The sequence below is a fragment of the Heterocephalus glaber genome, unplaced genomic scaffold (assembly GCF_053883595.1).
Source record: "Heterocephalus glaber isolate CG9 unplaced genomic scaffold, H.glaber_assembly_v1.0 deba00001066, whole genome shotgun sequence".
Lineage (NCBI taxonomy): Eukaryota > Metazoa > Chordata > Mammalia > Rodentia > Bathyergidae > Heterocephalus > Heterocephalus glaber.
In genome coordinates this window covers 851,685-874,522 of record NW_028258186.1, presented here as the reverse complement: position 1 = coordinate 874,522, position 22,838 = coordinate 851,685, and the positions used below count along the sequence as shown (strand labels likewise).

Genomic DNA, 22,838 nt, shown 5'->3' with positions numbered 1-22,838 from the left:
GAGCCAAGCTGCCCCGCAGTTTGCTGGCTCCCGGGTCCCTGTAGGAAAGCAGTGCCTTAAGGGTGGGAGTGGGGGTATGGATCTCTCCTGCTCTGTTCGGCCCTGTGCCCCCTTCATCCAGCGCCACCTCCTTGCCCTGGCTTACTCAGCTGCCTGTGGTCGTCTCACCCCAACGAGCTCTCTAGCTAGGTGACTGGTGGGTGGCTTGTCACCTAGATCGCCATGTTAAGGACAGTGCCCTGAGCAAGCAGGTCCCCTTTGGGATCTGCAGCTGGTTGCAGTTGCTGGTGAGCGGTCTGCTAAGAGGCCTGGGGGAGGGAGGTGACAGCAGCCTGGGCCTGAACGCCGTAGCAAGCTTGAGCTTAGGAATGGCTCTCTCCCTCCTGCCAGGAGGCCTTTCTCCTTCCATCTTTTCCTCTCTGTTTTTGTTTGTTTGGTTGGTTTTGATTTTCTGAGACAGGGTCTCGCTGTTGAGTCCTGGCTGACCATGAACTCACTGTGTAGCCCAGGCTGGCCTGGAATCCCAGAGATCCTCCTGCCTCAGCCTCCCAAGTGCTGGGATGACAGGCATGCTCCAACACACCTGGCATCTGTGTTTGTTTGTTTGTTTGCTTTTCAGACAAGGTGCTAGCTTGCCCAGGCTGGCTTTGAACTCATAATCCTCCTGCCTCGGTCTCCCGAGTTCACCTTGGACACCTGGTTTTCCCTCCTATCTTGAGTCTTCCTCTGTACTCCTGCTCAAGCCAGGCCCTTTTGCGCCGTACGGGGGTTGTTCCCGAACCTCCGGCCTGGTCTCTGCTCCGAGCTGCTTCTGTGCAGCCTCGGGAACCATCGAGGACACAAGTCTGCCACGTCTCGGCAGTGTGACAGTGAGCAGATGGTGGACCAGCTCAAACCTGGTTGCTGTGCAGAGGCGGTCAGGTGGTGGCCAGGAGGTGCGGGCTCCAAGCACAGGGCTGGCCATGCTAGGACAGCCACAGCAACGCACGCGTCTCTTCTCTGCTGCCAGAGAACCTGGAGCAACCCCAGATCACCCTCACTGGCCTGGGGGTCTGAATGCTGATAAATTGCCAGGTGAGGTGGTGCACACTAGTCACCCCAGCACTCAGGAGGCTGAGGCAGAGAACCAATTGCCGGACTGGGGGTGCTCTGGTGCTGCTTCCCCTTTTCCGCTGCAGCAGCTTCCTGTTCTGTAGAGTCCCTGCTTCTTGGGGTCTGCCTGGGGCCCTCTGCACTTCTCTACCCTGGCCAGATGTTTCACCTCCCTTGCTTCCTCTGGCACTTCCTGAGCCTCTGGCACCGAGGTTCTTCCAGCCAGGGCTCGGGGCCTGGATGCCAGGGATGCACTCTTTCGCTTGCTTCCCTCAAGGTCTCAGCAGTGTCCCTGGTTACCACCTCCTGCCTCGGATTCAGCTGCCTGCACAACAGGTCCTCTTGGTTACACATCCCTTGTCTGTTACTACTGAGGGCTTCTGCACGGAAACGCTGCCTTGCTTGTCTTTGCTTCGGTGTTAATTTTTGAGATGGGGTCTCACTGTGTAGGTCAGGCTGGTCTCGAACCCAGTGTGCAGCCCACGCTGGCCTGGAATTCATAGCGATCCTCCTGCCTCAGCTTCCCGGGTACTGGGATAACAGGTGTGTGCCACCATGTTAGGCTTCATTTTTCTTCATCAGAAAAAAAGCTTTTGAAAACGACAGTGTCACCTGGAACATATGTTTACTGCCAGAGCCGAGAGCACAGGGCACTTAGACGCTGAGGCGAGAAGCGAACAGACCTGACACCCTGCCGGCGCGTCCAGGCCACACGCACAGGCCCGCTGGGGATGTTCCGTCCAGCAGGCAGAGCGTGAGCGGGCAGGAGGAGGCTGGCTGGCTGGCAGCCCTGTGGGTGCTGGTCCCCATGGTGCGGCCCAGGGTCTGTCTGAGCCGACCGCGCCTGTCTGGGGATTTTCAGCTCTTGGTTTCTCTTGTGATACCACAAAGGAGAGTTCTCTCGTAGGCTTCGGGCCCGAGCTCTGCTTGGGCCTCCCATCTTCCAACGTCTTCCAGGCCCCCGAGGTTCACTGTTAGGCTTTAAAAAACTTTGAATGTCAAAACCCCCCTTTTTTACATTTAAAACATTGGGGTAAAATGCATAACATAAAATTTACCATTTTAACCTTTTGTGTGTGTGGGAGGCAGGTACTGGGGATTGAACCCGGGGCTTTCACACTGACCTACATCCAGCACTTTGTTGTTGTCATTGTTGTTGCTGCTGCTCCTCCTCTTCCTCCTCCTCTTCTTCTTCTTCTTCTTTTGTTTTGAGACAGAGTCTTGCTGAGTTGCCCAGGCTGGGCTTGAACTTGAGACCTTCCTGCGTCAGCCTTGCAGAGTACTGAGATGACAGGTGTGCACCACCACAGCCAGCTCATTTTAACCATTTTAAGCCATATTCACATCGACTTTTTCACCTCCCCTGGCTTAGTCAGCTTTTCGTCTTTGTGACAGAACGAGACGGCACAACCTAAGGGGAGGACTGGTCTGTCTGGCTCGTGGTTGGGAAGGATTCCGTCGATGGCCGTGTGCTCTGAGGCTGAGACGGTGCCGGGGAGGACGCAGAGCACAGGGGCGGGGACCAGCTGAGGCCCCAAGGTCCTGCCCTGGGATGCACTCCCTTCATCCACCCCTCCCTCCTGTCTCCGTTGCTCTCTCTGCAGCAGCCATTCTCTGTTTCTACCTCTCCTCCAGCCTCTGGTCATTTCTTCTGTGCCTCCTATGCGTGAGCATGTGGCTGCCCTGGGAACCTTACAGAAGTGGAGTCATGCAGGCTCAGCCTTTCAGTATTGGCTTATTCTGCTCAACACAGTGTCCTCGAGCTTCATCCATGTTTTAGCAGAAGTCAGCATTTCTTTCCTTTTTCTGACTGCATACTGTTTCATCGTATTGATGGCTAACGTTTTCTTTATTCGTTCTCCTTACGGAGTCTTGGAAAACACTTCCATTTATTGTCACGATCCCTTTCTGTGATGGGCTCAATGTGCCCCCAAGTTCCGATGTTGGAAGCCCCGATGTGATGTGCCTGGAGGTGGGCATTGGGACACTGGACCCTGAGGGCTGTCTGGTGACAGTGGTGCCTTTAGAGTAAGGGATGCGACTTCTCTGTTCTCCACAGCATCACAGCATGAAAGGAAGAGGAACAGACCCTTGGTTCATGGTCCCCTGGCCTCCCCGCTTGGTCCCCGCAGCCTGGAGCACAGATAGACCAGTGCGTGTGGGCTTTCCCCCAGGACAGAAGAGTAGGGGCCGGGTCCCTGTAGACTGTCACCTGTCACCCCGAGGGATGGAGCTGGCCCCGGCAGCTGTGTCTTGGCCTCCCTTTTTAGCTCGGTTTGACTTGGTAACTGTGGGTCATTTGAAGCAAGTTTTTCCCTCTCCTTTTTTTTTAAAATGTACTTTTATTTTGTGTTTCTCCTGCCACTTTTCTTTAAGCTAATGAAAACACATCCTTAAAATATCTGAGAGCCTTAGCTAGGTCTGGTGGGGAGTCCAGAACACTTCCAAATGTCCCCCAGCACTTCTGCTATCAACGACAACAACGACGTCTGTGTCCTTGGCAACTCGATGTGCCAGACGCACTGTCGTCAGAGGTGGGCGCTGCGTGCGTGGCTGCCTTTGTGCTTGAGCTGCCAAGGGCCTGGCATGTCCTCGCTCAGGCTGACGCACAATGCCGCACTCCGGTTCTGTTCTCTGCCAGCGTCCCTGAGCCTGGGTGACTAACAAAGGAGAGAAGTTCACTGAGGCTGGAGAGCCGAGCCCAGCAGCTGTGGGTGACGAAGGCCTCGTGCCACAGCGTCACCCCTTGACAGCGAAGCCTGGAGCGGAGGAGCCGGAACATGGGGCTGCTCTCCCATCCACCACCCACCCTCACAGTGCCCAATCTGGTCACATTTCCTGGTGGCCGTCAGATCTCACCGTGCACTGTGGGACACACCTCTCCCTGGGCCCACCGAGTTTCTATAGTGATGGTGCTCACCATGGCTACCGGTTCCTATGAAGTGGTGGTTGCCATAGCTGCAGAGTCCCCTTGCCCCGGGCCTGCTAGGGGCAGCCCCAGTGGTTGTGCCGGTACTGTGGTCACAGCAGGGTCCTTGGCACAGAGTGTGCACTCTAAAGGCAGCTGCGGTACAGAGCCAGGGCCACCTCCTGGGGGAAGGCGAAGTGGACAGATCTTGCATGTTCATTGCTTCACTGCCTAAGAAGAGTCACCAGTAACACTCTGGAGTATGTTCCTGGGGTACTTTTTCTATGCAGAGCCATACAGGGGTGATGAAACAACACAGTGAATGTTAACATTTAAAAAAATTATTACAGTAAAAGACACATTTCCGTGAATTCCCACTCGTTTACTTCTGCATCACTCTTCCCCTTTTCTGCAGCAGCTCTAGAGTCCTTCCTGTCTTTACAAGGTGCGATAAAAAATTCGGTGAATGTTGTGGCCCAGGGTCACACATGGGAAGGCGGGCTTTTAAAACTGTCCTCCTGGGCCGGGGATTTAGCTCAGTGGTTCTGCTGCCTGCTTCGCAAGCATAAGGTCCCAAGTTCGATCCCCGGTACCAAAAAAAAAAAAAACGAGACAAACAGAAAATGTCCTCCTGATTCAGCAGACCTGGCCCCATGGAAGGGAAATGTTTTAAAATCGATTCAGGACATTGAGGCAACCACGATAGTGCAACTAAAGACCCTTTTATATTCGTAGTTGTCTTTTAAGAAATAAAAAGAGTATGCTATCCTTTTAAAACCAGGTTTTATTCAGTCATACCTTGAACATTTTCAGTGGCTGGAGAGTGCGCTCCACACTCCCACCGGCCTTTCTCTACTAGACCTACCTCCTAGCTCTGCCGTGCGTGATGCGCTGACAAACACCAGCGTGTCCCAGGTGCAAGGCCAGAGATTCCCGGCCGGCAGATGAGAGTGCAGGGTCCCCCACCTCCTCTGGGGCCATCATTCTGTGATCTTCACAGATCTCTTCGAATCCAAAGGAGGCAAAATGCTTTCTCCGTGTCTTCTTAGATGCTCGGCATATTCTGATTGGTCAGGGTTCGTTTTACCTTTGTTTCCACTTTCTAGCATTTACGAATGGGGCTGCTAAGGACAGTCGTGTGCAGCTGTATATGCGGCCGTTGTTGGTCGTCTGCGGCCCGGCCTGTTTTCAGATTGAATGTTTGTAAAGAATGGGCTTCACGAAGTCCTCGGGTGTGGGGCCAGGCCTGCTCGGTGCCCTGCCCGGCTGGGCCAGGGCATGACAGAGGGTACCACAGTCGAGCTGCCTCCCGTCTCTGTCCCTCTTCCCATGAAGCCCAGCCCTCGTGGGCCCTAAGCCCCTCCGAGGGGCTCCGCCCGCAAACACATCCAAACTGTAGCATGTCCACCGTGGCGAGTGAGGGGCCACCAGACTGTCCCGCAGAGTCCCCGGCAGCAGCTTTTCCTCTCCTTTCCGCGCTGCCTCTCTGCTCCCTCTGCGGCACTTCGCTCTCCATCGCCTTTCTCTGATGACAGCCTGGCGCCTCTGCATGTGTCTCTCTGGCCTTCAGGCCCTTTGTCTTCGCCTTTTCCCCTCTCTGTACCCGGGCATGTGTGCGGTGCCCAGTGCTCCCATTCCTCTCGCACATCGTCATTCCTTGTTCTTCCCTCTCCCACCCAGAAAGCTTTCGTTTTCTCAACACTAGTCCCTCAGCAGAGAGGTCATTTGCCAGCACTTTCCCCCTTCTGTGGGTCGGCATTTCACTTTCCTGATGCTGTCCTTTGAAACGCAGAAGTTTTTAACTTTGACAAAACTCAATTTATCCTTTTTTTTCTTTTGTAGCTTGTGCTTTATCCTGCTGAAGCTTGGCTTCTGTTAACAGTCTTTTCCATTTGGGGTTCGTGGCTTTAGGATCGCATTTACAGTTGTAATATACATGTCCTGAAATGTCTTCTTGTGCTTTTGGGCTTCATTCATTTTCTTTCTCATGGGAGCTCATTTCCCAGGGTGGTACTGCATGGGATGGCCTCATTTGAGGCCAGTGACTTGTCACTCGGCCATGTGCATCCTATGGGGAAAGAAAGAGCAGCACTGGGCAGCTGAACAGGGACAAGCCATGGCCTTGGCCGACGGCTGGTCAGCCCGTGACATCAGACCGAAGGAGGGCTTCTTTCCTCCCACCATTCTCCGGCTGCACTGGACCCCTTGCCCATAGGCTGGGAGAATCCAGTCCACCGTCCCAGTTACTGGGGACCCTTGGAGCCACATGTTGGTCAGAGTGGAGACCTGGGGACATCCAGCTGCCTTTTGCCCAGAGGTTAAGAAAGCAGAGCATGGGTCACTTGGAGTCCAACCTTGGAAATCTAGTGATGAAACACCTCGCAGAGGAGCCCCAGGGATGCATCCCTGCCCTGACAGCGGGCACCTCCAGGCAGTGTCCCCTTCCAGCTCTGCTTTGGCCAGCTTTCCTTGCCAGCCATCAGGAGCTCTGCAGTGCTTTGAAGGCAAGGCATCGGCCCCAGGTGGGAACAAAAGAAACCTCACTTTCTCTTCGCGACTCTTTTTAGTGTGTGTGTGTGGTGCTAAGGACTGAACCCAGGGCCTTCACACTGAGCTACATATCCAGAATGTTCTAAAAAGTTTGAGCCAGAGCGTTGCTGAGTTGCTGAGTTGCCGAGTTGCCCACACTGGGCGAGAACCGGTGACACTCCTGCCTCAGCCGAACAAGGGCCCTTCCCACGGCCCAGAAGTAAGCAGCCTGACACCGGCAGTAGGCACAAGAAAGCAGGACTTGTAGCCCAGTGTGGTGGCGCATGCCTGTCATCCCAGCGCTCAGGAGGCTGAGGCAGGAGGAGTCTCTGTGAGTTCCAGGCCAGCCTGAACTACATAGTGAGACGCTGGCTCAAAAAAGCAAAGCAAAACAATAAGAAAAACCGAAAGCAGGCCCTTGTTGCAATCTGGCAGAAGTCTGCTGCCTGCTTCGCTGGGCCCTGAACTGGCTAGTCTGGGGTCCCAGCGGGTACCAAGTGCTTTTGTCCCCTCCAGGTGATGGTGGCTATGGTGGCAGTGACGACCCTGGAGCCGGTGGGTGTCCACGCAGTGAGCTTGCTGTTGAGAGGAGCATGGTCCCCGCAGTCCCGAGGCCAGCGGCGGAGGCCACAGGGATGGGGGGCCAGGCGGCCTTTCGGGGAGCCTGTCGCAGATGGGACAGCACCGTTGTGTCTGCCTTTGTGCTTCTCAAAGAGGAAGCCTCTCCCGGAGACTGGAGGCACTTGGCAGCCCCGAGGGGCGGTGTTGCCTGTCCCGAGGATGGGTATGGGCGGGGGAGGCAGACTTCCAAGCAGTCTGGTCCTGGGCCTGAACCCACACCCGTCCTCCCGGGCCAGGCATGTCTGCGGAGACGGGCACCATCGCCGGCGTGGCCAGCGCCCTGGCCATGGCTCTCATCGGCGCCGTGTCAAGCTACATCTCCTACCAGCAGAAGAAGTTCTGCTTCAGCATCCAGCGTGAGTGCCCTCGGGAGGAGGGCAGCTGGGCACTGGGCCAGGCCACCCTGACCTTCCCGGCCCTGGCTACTAGAGGCCATGTGGGGACAGGGCTCAGTGACTATAGACCAGGAGGACACTGAGATGTCCCTGTGGCCTCTGATCTCACCGAAAGGGGAGAAGACCACTGGGGACTCTGCTCAGCAACTCCTTGTCCCGAAAGCCAGGGCCTCTCTTCCCCTTGAGCCTATAGTTTAAGTTCCGGGGAGTCAGGAACCAGCCTAAGGAGCAGGACTGCAGGAGCAGACTTGCGCTGCCTTCCTTTCGCCCCCCCCCCGACCACCTGCCGGGCTTTAGGCTGTGGCCAGAGTGAGCAGCAAAGTGGTGGGAAAATTGCTGGGCGTGGTGTCCCAGTGCTTGCTGGGGAGGCTGAGCCAGGAGGGTCACCATGAGGTCAAGGCCAGCGTAGTGAGACCCTGTCTCAGAAGAGGTCCTGCTGCCCTGGGCCTGGCCCTGGCCATCCGGAAAGTCCCCTAATCTAAGCCTCTGGGGTTGCCCCAGAAGTCTGCCCCAATGCACAGTTGTCCCAGGTTCCTGTGGCTGCCACATGAAAGAAGCACCTCTGTCTCGAGGTCCGCATCTGCCAGCAAAGGGTCCCCAGGGCCACTGTCCATCCTGCCTGCCCTTGCTCTCGGGGAGCTGCCTTTCTTGCTGCCCTGGCTTCCAGTGGCTCTGTGTGGCTCTGTTGCTTCAGCCTCTGCTTGGCTTCCTGAGCCACAGGGCTTCCTGCCCCTGAGGCCAGGGTGGCACCTGGCCCCACTGCCAGCCAGGTCTGGGAGAGCCTGACCGAGCCACCTCCCAGTTGTGCCTCGACCCTGCGTGGCGGAGGGGCATGTGCAGTGTCCCCACAAGGGCAGAATGGGCGGTCATGGAGAGGAAGGCGCCAAGGCCTACAGCAGCCACAAGCCGGTCCAGGCCGTGGCCCTCCGTCTTGCAGGCCCAGGGTGGCAGGTGGCTGAGGGGGCGCCAGCTGGACAGACAGGGCCCTCATCTGACCCCCTGCCCTGCACAGATCACGTGACAAACGAGATCTGGGCTGGGGCGGGGAGCGGACACCCCGATTGACCCGTGGACCTCTGCGGGCGCCTGGCCGGGGTGAGGTGGGCTTTTGCCACACCGACTCCCGCGGTAAACAGGTGGCAGCTAGCAGGGGTGGCGGGGTGCCAGCCGGCTCCCAGGGACCCTGCCCCTACGCCCCCTGCCCGCATCCCCGATGTCTCCCCTTTAGCCACGCCCCTGCCTCCCTGCTGGGTCCCACGGCTTCCTCCCTGGCCCCAGGGCTTCTCGCCTCCCTGGCCCGGCCCAGCCCCGCCCCGCCCCCGCCCAAGACTTCCGCCAGCTTCTGCGCGCGGCCTCAGCGCCCCCTGCCGCCTGCGCCGCACCCCAACCCCTGCCTCCTCGGGCGTGCTGAGTCCTCGGGGACCTTGTGCTCCGTGTGCCCCACGACCCTGGCACCGAACCCCGGCCGGGATGAGGAGGGTCCCAGGGGCGTCAGTGGTGGCTAGCCTGGGAAGACGCGGGGACAGCCTGATCCCCAGTTTCTGCGCCGGTGCGTGCAGACCAGGGAGGACCCCGGGGATGGCGGGCGAGGACCGCCCCGTCGCCGTGACTCTCGGGTGCCTGCGGCCTGTGCTAACTCCGAGTGGCCCGCGCGTCAGGGGCCCTCGGTGCCAGGGTCAGCGCGCTCACAAAGCCCGGGAGCGCTGTCGCCGGCCGGGCCCCCTGGGTTCTAAGCTCCGTGTCTTGCCTTCAGACGCAGCAGAAGGTCAAGGTAACGCGCGACACGCTCTCGCGGTCCCCCTCCCTTTGGCCTCAGACCCCACATCCCGCCGCTCCGCTCCCATCGCTCCCGCCGCCCTCCCCAGCACGCTCATCCTGGCTGTGACCGTCTCCCTCCGGAGCTTGCCCCCAGAGTGGCGGGTCGGGACGGTGTGTGGGTGTGGGCGCCAGCAGCTACCGGGGCAAGCGGGGCCCTGCGGCCTGGATGGCACAGTGACTGTGCCGGTGCCCAGCGGGCCGACCCAGGGCGGAGACACAGCCCGTGGCCCTCCTGGAGCAGCAGCTGGGCTGGGCGTCTCCGGGTCCCTGAGTGGGTGACGGCCGTGGCTGGGGCGAGGAGGGCGCTTCAGCGAGGCCCAGATTGTCCTTGGTCACTGCCAGACTGGAGCGGCTGTCGCCCAGCCCTGGGCCCTGCGAGCCCAGGGAGGGGGTGGCCCCTGCCACCAGGAGAAGCCCCTTGGCCCTGTGTGGTGCTGCCAGGCAGGCCACTCGTGGACAAGAGGATGCAGGTGTTTCCATGGTGACTCCATCGCCATCTGCCCCTCCCTGCCTGCCTCCATTGTCACTGCCTGTTCCTCCCCAGCCCCACGCCACAGGTCCCCTCTCATCCCATCTGCTGGGGGGAGCTACCATCTTGACATGGCACAGCTGTTGTACAGGGGTGGGGCGACAGTGCCCTTTGACACATGACATTGTTACTTTCGGTGACAGTGGTGTGACCCCTGGGCAGAGCGGTACCAGGACAGCTTGACTATGATCAGGGACCCCAAGTGGCCTGGGCACAGGGGTCAGGGTAGCAGGCTCTGCTGGCCCTGTGCCTGCCACTGACTCTGTCCTCACCCTTGCAGAGGGGCTAAACGCGGACTACGTGAAGGGGGAGAACCTGGAGTCTGTGGTGAGCGAGGAGCCGCAAGGTGAGCAACAGGCACCCCTGGCTCAGGGCTCTGGTGTGGCCCAGCCTCTGCCTCCACTGTAGAGCAGCAGTGGGCACATCCCAGGTGCTGGGACAGAGAATGCCAGGAATGCCTCCCGCCCCTGCCTCTCGCCCGCCCCTTTTCTTCCCTCACTGTTTTATTTCTTCCCAAGTTTCTCCAGAGTGTGTATTGCCTGTACGCATGCATGGGTGCTACTCTGGCAGATTTATACACAATTCCTAATAGCCAAGATACAGAACCAACCAAGTGCCCAGCACTGGTGACCGGATAAAGAAACTGTGGTTTAGACACCCCATGGAATACTGCTCAGGCATGAAGGAAGAGTGCATCCTGTCACGTGCAGGAAAATGGTGGCTCTGGAGATTGTCATGTTGAGAAGAATAAGCCAGACTCAGAAAGATCAGCAGTGCATATTCTCCCAGTATGTGCAATCTGTTGGATGCTAAAATAGGTAAAACACTGGAAGCCGTAGGTGTAGGTGAGGGCTTTCGAAACAGAACCCCTGGTTGCACAAAAGATAATACCAAGAATCCACAAACGGGATCAAATCAAATTAAAACGCTTCTCCCCAGCAAAGGAGACATTCAACAGAGTGAGCAGACAACCGACAGAACTGGAAAAACATTTTGCCAGCTACACCTCAGCTAGAGGACTACTATCTAGAATATATAAAAACCCTGGAAAACATTAGGCCCCCAAATAAAGCCCCCGGGTGGTCAGTGTTCAGTCTTTCCCAGTTTCAGCGCTCTGGGGGCGCTGCAGGAGACCCCCGTTTTCCAGGTGAGGAGAGGGGCCGAGCCCTCGAAGAGCCACTGCTGCCTGCCTCCTGCCTTCCCTGGGCCTCCAGAACCCTGCATCCGTGACTTGGGGTGGCTGCCCCGCCGGGTCTGTCCCGCTAATGGCTGTGCTCTCCCCGCAGTCAAGTACTCGGCGCTGCAGACGCAGGCCTCGGAGCCGCCGCCACCTGAGCCACCCCGCATCTGAGCCCAGCTCAGCTGCAGCCGCGCACGGAGGGCGCCACCGCTTGTGACCGCTGACTTCCCACGGCCCCTCAGCCGCTGTGCTGTACTCCTTGTGTCATTGGCTGCCTGTCGCTCTCAGTTTTCCAGACAAGCTTTGTGTGTCCATGAGTGTGGTCCCCACGCCCGCCTCGCACGGTTCTGTGAAGAGACTTGGTGCTGACTCGACCCAGCCCTGCCCGGCCTGGTGGACAGCCAGCACCAGCCTTGGATCTGCCGGGCCTTGGACCCTGAATGGAGCCAGCCGGCCCAGGCCCTAGCCTGGGGACTGGGGGTGGAGAGAGGCAGGGTGGGCCAGAGGACGCAGAGACGGTGGGTGGTGCCGAGTGCCGAACAACAGCCTGCACTCCGGACTGGCTGCGGTCCTCAGTGCCAGCTTCACGCCCAGGGTGGGTTTCCTTGTGGGCTTTCTTCCCAATTCCAGGTTTCCCGTCGCCGGCCTAGGTGTGGACGCTGCCACCTATGTAGACCTGCAGTCGTCCTCTAGTGCTGATGAAACGTGCTGGGGACCTAGGGCTGGCCCCCAAGCTGGCCCGGTGCCACCTGGCTTGGGCAGGAGCACAGCTGGCTCCAAAGGAGGCCCCCATGTGCCAATATCAGTTTCCAGTGTGTCAAGAAGTGCTTGCGAACGTAGGATGGGTCACTGCTCACTGCCGCTCCAGACTGCACGACTCCCCACATGCCACACAGGCCGGGGTGGGGTGGCTCCTTCCCATCATCCTCCGCGCTGGGATGAGGCAACTCCCTTATTTTTTTTCAAAGGAAATCAATGAAATCCAAACAGCCCCCACGTGGTGTGTACTGCATGCCTAGTGTGTGTGTGCGTGTGTGTTCGTGGTTTTAAAGCCCCTATGGTGGAGGCCATCGGGTCACTGCCGTCTCTCTGGGGGGACTGAGATCCCAGACTTTGGGTCTGAAAGGGCTGCGGCGCCATGAGGAGGGCACATGTGGCCCAAGAAGCCCCATCTTCCAGGAGCTGAGTTGCATTGCAGGACTGGCCTGTTCCTCAGGCCAGAATGTGGTCAGTGTGGTCAGCTTTGTGTCTGGACACCAAGGGCGCCAAAGCCGACGGCCAGTGCCAGCCTGGACGTGGTGTGGAGGGTTCTGCAGCTGGGGCCTGATGGCACCTAGATAGTGGGGCGGGGCTGCCTCACTTCCCGTGAGGCCTGTCCGCTGGCAGAGGCCTTGGGAGCCTGCAGCCGTCTGTAAAATAAATGCTCTTTGCAAAAATGTTTTTCTGGGTAGCACTGAAAGCAGCCCACTTTTTTCTCCTTTAGCTACCTCGGTGCCTTCTGCATAAAGCCCTTCTGCATAAAACCCATCACTTGGCCCCGTGGGCGCTCGCTCCAGACACCTGGACAGGCCCGGGCCACCCCTCAGCCTCCTGATCGCAGTCTCATCCCAGGGGCTCTTCTTCCGCTGTCACCTTACACTTGCTCGGGCGCTGTGGCTGACACAAGCCTGGCGGGCTCCTCTCCTAACTGTGTCTACCTGAAGGTTCCTTGGCCGGTGTGGGCCTGTCCCAGGTGGGAGGAGAGGGAGGAAACCAGAAGGGCCGGCCGGAAGGTCCCATCTCTGCCAGCCACCCGCAGGGGGGACACCCGGCAGCTTTGGCCGCATGAGAGGCTGAGGGTACCTGGTAGGGAAGCACCCTCGGGTGTGGGCAGGCCCAGCTCTGCAAGGAAGACATGCTGGAGACCGACCTCTGACCCCTGTCCATCCTCATCTGTGCTCATGTCCACATGTGAACTGTAAACTGTCCAGTGTCTGCATTAAACAAAACAGAACCAGACCGGACTCCTGTGTTCCATGGTGTGCGGGCACCTCCTATCCCCAGGCACCATCCCCTCCTGCAGCAGGTTCTGGGCGTGGCTGACCTGCCAGAGGTGTCCCCAGGAGGCTGCAGTTCTTGCAGGGATGCACACAGGACACCTGGAGGGGGGCAGATGGCCTTGGGGGCCACTCGGCCAGGCAGTCCTTCCGGGCACCTGCACCTGCCACTGGGGTGGAGTCGGCGTGCTGGGGAGCAGACCCTGGACGTGTCAGCCCGCTGGGCTCACCAGCCGTGTGGTCTGGGGCCTGGGGTGCTGACTATGGGTTTTCCAGCACGCCCAGTGATGGCCCAGCAGGCGGCCCTGCTGCTCACTCCAGCAAGTTGCAGGGAGAGGGTCTGGGACCCCAGGCCCACGTGAGAAGGGTGGAACAAGCACAGTGTCCCGAAGACTCGGAGGGCCTGCTGCCATGCCTCACGGGGCCCATCCTTCCCCGGGTCCCTGGGATTTCCTCCGGGTGACAGGCTGGGCCTGTAAGGTTTGCAAATCAGCACTCCCTCATTCCAGCCACTACTCTCGAGACTCGTGACAAATGGCATGTGAGGTCTGAAGTCACACACAGGCACTGGAGATGTGCACTGTGGTCGTGTCACCCTGTCGTTACCCATTTCCCCCAAGGGAAAGCCCATGGGAACATCTGAGAGAGCGACAACCAGAAGACTAGGGAGCAAACATCATTTTAATGCAGACAGAAGACAGTGCATCAGATGAGGAAGTACGTATTGTACCAGTTTTAAAACCCCAAGCCGTACAGGTTTTACATTCTAGTACATTTACGTTAAGAGAATAGCTCAGATAAAAAACTCGCCTTCCAGTTGGTCTGGAGACAGTTCTGTGCGTGGAATACACCGAGGGCAGCGTTCTCCTGTGCTGCTTCAAACCAAGTGGGAGTTTAGGGCCAGGGTGCCCGGGGCCGCCTCACCCATCCGTGCTGCAGGCCCACCTTGCCAGGGAGCGACCCTTAGCCTCGGGTCTGTCATGCTGTCGCCCCATCCACACTGCACAGAGCAGGAAGTGATGCGTGCAGTGGAACAAGGGCGCCTCTCGTAAACAATCGGTGAGCAGCGGGGGTGGGCGGACCCAGAGCCATAGTTAGCATCCCTTGCAGTGCAGCTCGCTCGGAGACAAATCCTCACTTGATAAACAGGAACAATTGATTTTAGGTTGCCAAGTGACCTTGAAATAAATATTTCTGGTAGTTTGTACAAGGGGATTTTTCTGTAAGAATTGGAAGGTTCCAAGTTGAAATAACTTTTATTCTCTGTGTATTTGAACACAGAAAACTTTTCTCAACCATCTGTTTTCAAAAATAACATGTAGGACTTTGCGTGGCACCCAGAACCTGAGCTGAACCGAGGCAGTGACGTGGACACACATGTCCCGGGACCCTGCGAGCTTGAGGCAGCTGACCTCGCCCTGTGCCTGGTGGCGTTTCAGTGACCTGCAGAGATGGGCCTGGCATGGCGGGGGGCAGGGGGAACCTCACAGGCCCAGAGTGCATGCAAATTCAGTCTCGAGGGACCATGGCAGTGCAGTGCAGTGCAGAACCCAGAGCCTAGCAGCCCTGAGGTGGCGAGCGCGCTGAGCTCTCCCACTGCCATGGCCCACAGCTGCTGTGAGATGGGGACAGGCAGCCACGCGGGTACACCCAGGTGAGGGGCTGTGATGACTGAGAAACACCATTCTGCCCAGGCATAGGACAGGCACCTGCACAAAGCTGCTCACGCCTCAGCTTACCTGCAGCAGGGCCCACACTGAGCACGCCTACCAGTGGACAGGGCCACCTCAGGAGGCAAGTACCAGAGCTAGGCTGAGGACAGTGAGACGCTGGCACGGAGGTGACGGTGTCCTAAGTCTCATTTCACACGTGCCGGAGGTCAGCAGGGCGAGCGGAAAGACTTCCTCTCACGGAACAGGAAGCAGACACCTTTGCTGGTTGATGACTATGCTAAACATAAAAAAGGACATAGGAAAATAAAGACCTGTTTTTCTCTTTAAAAAATACCTTATATGTACACAGTGGGAACTGGCAAGGAGAACCCCTGCATGACAGAAACTGGAAACTGCATGGCAATGGCTGTTTCTCCGGAACACTTCACTGAAGATCAGTCTTCAAGTCGCGGCAAAGCACTAAAGGAGCCCCGCGGCTGGCGAGACTTGCTTCTGACAGAGGGTGACCTTGGATGGCAATGGCATGAGATGTCCGAAGGAGGAGGGTGGGTCACAGGGTAACAGGCCATTCACAGACAGAGAGCACTCGCCCAAGGTGGGGGCTGTTGCCTGGCCACACAGACGGTCCCTGGGCCTCCTGTCAGAAGACACATCAGAAGCCTCGCCATAATAGCTGCAGGCAGGTCCCGGGCCCCCAGGGAGACGTGGAGTGGCAGGGTGGCCCGAGACAGTGCCTCTCCTGTCAGACTGAGGTATGGACAGGAGTGGCAGAGTGCGAGGGTGAGGAGCCCCGCTCAGAGGATGACGAGACAGTGCGTGTGGCCACCTCCTGCTGCAGGTCCTCCACCCGCTTCTGCAGCTCGGCCCTGACAGCCAGCAGCTCCTTGAGATTCTGGTGGATCGGCGTCTGCGGGAGCAGAGACAGGGCTGCGTTAGTGGCTGTCCTGGGGGTGCGCCTAGGCCCTCGGCCCTGCTGGGATGCCCGTGCGCCTGTGGCTCCCGCCCACCAGCCGGTCCGCCGCCCTGTGCACAGTGATACCATCCCCACGAGCTGGGAGCTTCAGCTGCCCCCAGACTGCTCTGCAGCTCCTCCCTGGCTCCTGGTGCGGGTACCCCCAGCTCCGTTGGCGCTGCAGTGTCTGTGCAGCAGCGTCCTAAGTCGCTCCACTCAGTGAAACCCACATGGTGAAGGAGCACTCTCTCCCGCCAGGAGCTGCCTCTGCTGTCAGTGGGCGCAGGTGGGGCACCGGCCCTCCCTCCACTCAGCCTTGCTGCTGCTGTCCCAGTGACCTGCTCTCTCTCACCCGCACAGCCTGCAATGACACCAGGCCAGCAAGATGGCTGGGCACTTGCTGGCAGAGGGCTCACCCGGGCGGGGCAGAGTATGATGGCGGTCCAGGGTGGGATCTGGGGAGGCCCCCGCCATGTGTCTTGTGCACAGCCCAACTGTGTGATTTGCAGTGTGACGGGCTCCGGCCCTTAGCCTGAGAGTCACTCCCTGCTCTCCCTGGCTTTCCAGGTCCTGCCACCCTCCCCTCCTGAAGGTGGGAGAGGGATGGGGGGCATGGAGGGGCATGGGAACAGGCCTGGAAGGTCCACAGGATGAAGGAAGGGCAGGCAGCGGCAGGGCTGGTAGCAAAAGTTGATCCTTGAGGCCCGTGAGGCAGCCCTAGCTCCCTTCTAGCCTAGGCTCTGTCTGCCAGGTGGACCCTGGTCTACGGGATGGGGACCGTCCGGGTGCAGCCTGTCACCACTGTGGAGCACATATGTGTCCAGGCTTGCTCAGGACCCAGTGCTGCTGAAGCGCACTGCTGCCACCTTCCTTTGCTGCACAGCTTTTTCTCTTTTCCCAATGATCAGCTTCATCTACAACTAAGCACAGGCCTGGCAGAGCGATAAAAAACCCCAAGGTTTGACAAGGACTGCGTGGGAAAAACCCCGAGACAGGCCAGTCACACCACCCCTTGGATGCCGTGTGCCAGCCCCAAGGCAGGAGGGCTCGAAGGAAGGCTATTGCCCCGGCCATGCCTTTTCAGAGGGATGGGGCCTTTCCTGCTGTGACTCGCTCTTCTGCCCTAGGTTGCTGCACCCCTGCCAGCCCGCCACTCCTGCACCTCTGTCCTTGCTACTGTCCCCACAGCTCCTTCCCCCGCTTGACCTGTCTGCACATGCCCGCTAGCCTCTCCAGTGTGCCCTGCCACCAAGCCCCAGTCCGCTCTGCTCCAAGGACCCCTCACCTAGGAGCTGGCCCATGCGTGCTTGCTACAGGTAGGGCACCAAGCTGTGGCTGTGGCCTGGCTAGTTCTCCCTTCTATGGAGATGGGGTAGGAAGGAGCACTCTCCCAGCACGGTGCCAGGCACCCTGATGGCTTTGTGTTACACGCGCACCCTTGGAGGTCTCAACGAGATCAAGGCTGGCAGTCCTGCACACCAGCAGAGGTAGCCGGTGCGCGGAAGGAACATTCCTTGGAGTCTGGCATGGGGCAGGGCCTGGCTCCTGCAGTACAGGAAGCCCTATCTAACCAAAGGCACCTAGTCCACAGCAGTCCAGCTGGGTTTTTGCTAGTTTTAAGTGGTCCCCCCACTTTCTGTCCTGGGTCCCCAAGAGCACTTAGTAACTCTTTCTACATGACTTTAAGAAAACCGTGACATTCTGACACTCTACAGCCCATCACCCTGCTGCTCAAACACAGGAGGCAAAGAGCCCAGGGCCGAGGTGGGAGGAGGGGCGCTGGAGGGGCTCGCTGGCTGACAGAGTGGCTGACCAAGAGGCTTAGGGGTAGGTCCCAGGCCACTGGGCACCTCCACTTCTGCAGGAGAGGGACAGGGGTGCAGGCACTGGGGAGCGAGAGGCCTGGCTCAGAGAGTGCTTGGGACCCTAAGGGAGGCAGGACCACACAGATGCAAGTGGGAGAGCTGCACGGTGAAAGACGGCAAATGGGCCACATTTGGGCATGGTCTAGGGCAAAGCAGCACGGAAGGAGCTGGAGGCAGCTGCCGGGGCAGCAGGGTGCAGGGGTCACAGGGAGCCTGCCTTGCCTCGAGTCCACAGTGAGTGTCCGTTCCAGCTGGAGGGAGGGTTAGGGAAGGGACCACATGCTGCAGAATTTGGTGCTGGCCACCAAGAAGGAAAGGGATCAGTTTGGACATCCCGATGGGCAGGCTGGAGCTGAGCCAAGCCATGAAGACCCCAGGTGTGAGGGTGGAGAGTAAAGGCGGCTTCCATCTCCTCAGCTGGAGGAAGCAGTGATGCTACACAATGACAGTGACAGCCAGGGCAGTGAGGGCTGCCTCCATCTGCCTTCTCCTACCCACGTGGAGGAGATGGGTGGGGAGCGGGGCCGAGTCAAGTCTCAGTCCAGGAACCCCAAGTGTGGCGCCTAAGCCCCAGCTGGAGCTCAGGCCTGAACCCACATGGTGGGCACAGGCCTGGCTGGCGGCCCCACTGTGTACTGCTCTCTGGGTTTCGGCAATCTAGAAAAAGTTAGCATGAACTAGTACAGCAGGGCCAGAGTGACCCTTCCTCAAAGGCGCCTGCTCTGTGACAGCACATGCTGTCTGTCTGTCCCTGCCTCTCCATCAACTCCCTGGGCATAGCAGCTCGCAGGTTCAGCTCCCCTCACCACACCTCCAGGCAGCAAGGTGCGTGCAGGGTGGAGCCATGGTCAGGCAGGGACCTTCCGTTAGTGCATGCCTGACGAGCATGCGTCTAGAATGCCGTCCTTGCTTGGAAAGAAAGACCCACTCTCATGGAAGGAAGAAAAGCAAAAAGATACCTGTGGTCTCATCCGTGGGTTCCATCGTACGTAATAGTTTGCCCATAACTCCAAATGACTCAGACTAGCAACGGGATATAAGACGTGGTTTTCATAATTCACGAAGAAGGGATTAGAAAATTCATCTAGCTGGCTATTGATACAAGACCATAAAGATATAGTCTTTGAGTATATATCCTGAAAAACAAAAAAGGAATGCAGTGAGACAAACTTTTCTTCCCACCCTCACAGATTAGCATTACAGAGAAAGAATGACTTGAATACTGCAGAGATCCCAGGCCTGAGAATCACAGAGACACTTCCCAAGCCCTGCCCCACGGCCTCCCGCAGGCATGACAGACACTGCTCTGTGCAGCGACACACAGGTGCCAGGGCCTGCCAGTGACCAATAGCTATGAACTCTGCCTTTGGGTTTGCTCTGTGGCTCTTCACCCTGAGAAATGTGGGTAAAATTTGCAAGCGCGGTCCCTCGCAGTGAAAACCATTGCTACGTGCAGAAGGATGTAGTGTGGTGGGAAGCAGAAGCAGCTTCCCCCAGAGAAGTGCCCTGTTTGGACATGCTGTGCCACCTGCACTGCTCATCCGGGTGAGAACACCCAAATCTGTGGGCAGGGTGGGGTGGGTACACGGACAGTCAACAGTGGAAAGCCAAAGGGGGAGACCACCAGGCCAGGGGACGCCACTCTTCTGCTGCCCACATGCTGCTTGCTTCCCACAGGGACATTAAAAGTTAGGACCATTTTATTTATAAAAGAAACTCCACCAATAACTCAAAGGATCCAGAATAGTCAAGATAGCCTTGAAAAATGAGGAACAAAGTAGAAGACCTACACTTTCCGTTTTCAAAACTTACTACAGCGCTACAATAATCAATACCAGCAGTGCTGGCATAGGCTGGACATAGAGATCGATGGGACAGAGTACAGAGAGTAGCATTTACAGCCTACTGATTTTCCCAAGGGTGGTGAGCCAGTTTGACCAAGGAAAGAGTCTCTCCAGCCAACAGTGACAGGACAACCTGGTAATTGACACAAATCAATCAAGTAGGACTTGTACTCCCATCAGACACAGACATGAACTCAAAGTGGGTCACAGGCCTAAACGGAAGTGCTAAAACTCTAATACTCTTAGAATGGAAACAGGATCAAATCTTTGTGATCCTGGCTTATGCAATAGTTTCTTAGGATAATAAAAGCACAAGTAACAAGAAAAAAAAATAGGTAACGACTTCATCAAAATTAAAGTTCGTTTCAAGAGACATCAAGACAGTGAGAAGACAACACACAGAAAGGGGAAATTTTTGCAGATCATATCTTATAAAGGATTTGTACACATAAAAAAATGTGTAAGGAACTTCCAGAACACATAATAAAAAAGACAAGTAATTCAATTAAAAATGGGCAGAGGGAGGCTGGGGATTTAGCTCAGTGGTTCCGGGGCCTGCCTCACAACCACAAGGTCCCAAGTTCAATCCCCCACACCAAAAAAAAAAACCCAAAAAAAACCCGCAGAGGGGCCGGGGATTTAGCTCAGTGGTGCCCCTGTCTGCCTCACAAGTATAAGGTCCCAAGTTCCATCCCCCCTGGTACATTAAAAAAAAAAAAAAAAAAAAAAAAAAAAAAGGAGAGGGAACTAGAACTATATCTCTCACCATGCACTAAACTAAAATCAAAATGGATTAAAGATCTAAATATTAAAATAGAAACTCTGAACCACTTGGAACAGAGGTTAGGTAGAACCCTTGAAGACATTGGTGTAGGGAAAGATTTTATGAACAAAACCTCAGTTGCCCGTGAACTAGCACCAACAATCAACAAGTGGGATCTCTTCTTATTAAAAAGCTTCTGCACAGCAAGAGAAACCACCACCAGTGTGAAGAGACAACCCACAATGTGGGAAAAAATCTTCACCTGCTCTTCCTCAGACAAAGGTCTACTATCTCGAATCTATAAAGAACTTAAAAAGATCAGACCTCCCAAATTTAAAGACCCAATCCAAAAATGGGCATCTGAAATGAACAGACATTTCTCAGACAAAGAAGTAGAAATAGCTAATAAATACATGAAAAAATGTTCAACATCACTGGTCATTCGAGAGATGCAAATGAAAACAACGCTGAGATTCCACTTCACTCCAGAAAGAATGGCTGCTATCATGAATAACAAATGCTGGCGGGGCTGTGGGGAAAGAGGAACCCTGCTCCACTGCTGGTGGGAGTGTAGACTGGTGCAACCACTGTGGAAATCAGTATGGAGATACCTCAAAGAACTAGGACTGGAAGTCCCATTTGACCCTGCTATTCCACTGCTGGAGATCTTCCCCAAAGAATTAAAAGAATCATACCACAGTGATATATGTGCACCCATGTTCATAGCAGCGCAGTTTGTAATAGCTAAAACTTGGAAACAGCCCAAATGCCCATCAACTGGAGACTGGATAAAGAAAATGTGGTTTTTTTTATAAAATGGAGTCCTACTCAGCCATCAAAAATGAGAAATTAGAGACATTTATAGCTAAGTGGATGCACATTGAGGCGATACTCTTAAGTGAAATAAATAGGACACACATGTGTAAATACTGAATAGTTTCTCTGGTGTGAGAAACTGAAAGTGTAAATAAGGACTAAATGTATAACAGGTCATGTGAAATAGGAAGAAAAGGGGCAAAGGGGAAGGAAGTGGGAGGGCTAGGGGAAAGGATAGAAGGGAATGGGATTAATATGAGAAAATGGAAAAATAGAACAAAATCTTTGTAAATAGAGAGGACTGGAGGGGTTGAAGGGAGGGCTGGGCAAGGGTGAAAAATAAGAACCAAGAGAGACAATGGAAAGGTGCAAATTTCCAATGATGAATGTCATTATATTGTATACCTAAAATGTACCAATGATTAGAATGAATAATCGATAATGTAAAATAGGAAGAAAAGGTCCAAAGGGGTAGGGGTAGTCGGAGGGGCAGGGGAAAGGAAAGAAGGGAAAGGAAAAATGATGAGAAATGGAAAAAATGGAAATAAAATCTTTGTAAATAGGGAAGGGTTAAGGGCGTGAAGGGAGGGCTAGGAATGGGGAAACAATAAGAACCAAGATGCATTATGTAAAGGTACAATTCCCAATGAGAAATGTAATTGTGTTGTATACCTACAATGTACCAATAAAAGAATTTAATACAAAAAAATGAATAGGCACTAATAAGACGTATTTCAAGAAGCCATACCATACTACCACTAGGATTTTTTTTTTTAAAGGAAAATAGGTGTTGCTGAAGTATGGAGAAATTGGAACCTTAGACACTATTAGTAGGCATGTAAAATGCTACAGATGTTTTGGAAAGCAGTCTGTTTCTTTAATAGGTTAGATGCAGAGTTACTGTACAACCCAGCAATTCCGTTCCTAGATTTGTACCCAGGAGAAATGAAAGCATATGTCCACACAAAGACTTGTGCATGAGTATTTATAGCAGCATTATTCACAAGAGCCAAAAAGTGAAACTACCCAAATTTCTATCAACTGATGAATGGATAAATATAATGTGGTCCAGTCACACAATGCAATGTTGCTTCACCATAAAAAGGAATGAAATTCTGACATGAGTGAACCTTGAAAACACCGAGTGCTACTTGGAGGAAGTCATTCATAAAAGTCCACCCCTTAAATGACTCCATTTATGTGAAATGTCCAAAATATGCAAACTCATAAAGACAGAAAGCAGATTAGTGGTTGCCAGCGTCCAAGGGGAATGAAAAGTGACCGATAATGGATCAGGGGTTTCTTTTGTGGGTGATAAACATTTTATGAAATTAGATATTGGTGGTGGTGCAAGATCTATGAATATCCTAAAGCCACTGAATTGTACATTTTAGATGAGTGAATTTTACTTTTATTTATTTTAAGATAGGGTCTCACCACATTGCCTGGGGTTGGTTTCAACCTTGTGGACTCAAGCAATCTCCCCACCTCAGGCTCCTGAGTAGCTGTGTCTGACAGATGATTGAATTTCATGGTATAAAAATTGTATCTCAAGAGACCTGACTTTTTAAATGGAGATTAAATCTTGTACCCCCAAAACCAGATAAATCCATAATTTAAATTATTTTTTTGGTACCAGGGATCAAACTCAGGACCTTGTGCTTGCGAGGCAGGCGGCAGAACCACTGAGCTAAATCCCCGGCCCCCATAATTTAAATTCTTTAAAAACTTTATTTTATTATTGCCTACTAGTTATATAGATTAATGGGGTTTCATTTTGGCAGACTCATACATGCAGGTAATATATTTTGATTGTC

General features: G+C 55.3%; 2 protein-coding genes across 22 annotated transcripts in view; one reads left to right on the top strand and one right to left on the bottom strand.

Moving 5' to 3' along the window:
- Cd99l2 (CD99 molecule like 2) overlaps positions 1-13,070 on the top strand; it is a 75,942-nt gene extending 62,872 nt beyond the window's left edge. The window contains exons 6-10 of one of the 10 annotated variants that reach the window (XM_013069030.3): positions 7,046-7,084; positions 7,387-7,506; positions 9,299-9,316; positions 10,173-10,238; positions 12,556-13,070. In XM_013069030.3, coding sequence (XP_012924484.2) covers positions 7,046-7,084; positions 7,387-7,506; positions 9,299-9,316; positions 10,173-10,238; positions 12,556-12,578 — 266 coding nt within the window. In that variant the 3' untranslated portion in view covers positions 12,579-13,070. Of the gene's footprint in view, positions 1-7,045; positions 7,085-7,386; positions 7,507-9,298; positions 9,317-10,172; positions 10,239-11,039 lie in introns of all 10 variants that reach the window. The other 9 variants (XM_087209775.1, XM_004874125.4, XM_013069029.3 and 6 more) reach the window with 9 other exon arrangements.
- A 701-nt stretch (positions 13,071-13,771) lies between these two features.
- Positions 13,772-22,838, bottom strand: part of Mtmr1 (myotubularin related protein 1) — a 70,165-nt gene continuing 61,098 nt past the window's right edge. For all 12 annotated transcript variants that reach the window (XM_087209768.1, XM_013069027.3, XM_021251649.2 and 9 more), the window contains 2 exons: positions 18,558-18,734; positions 13,772-15,688 (listed from right to left, as the gene is read on the bottom strand). In XM_087209768.1, the coding sequence (XP_087065894.1) occupies positions 15,524-15,688; positions 18,558-18,734 (342 nt within the window). In that variant the 3' untranslated portion in view covers positions 13,772-15,523. The remainder of the gene's footprint in view (positions 15,689-18,557; positions 18,735-22,838) is intronic.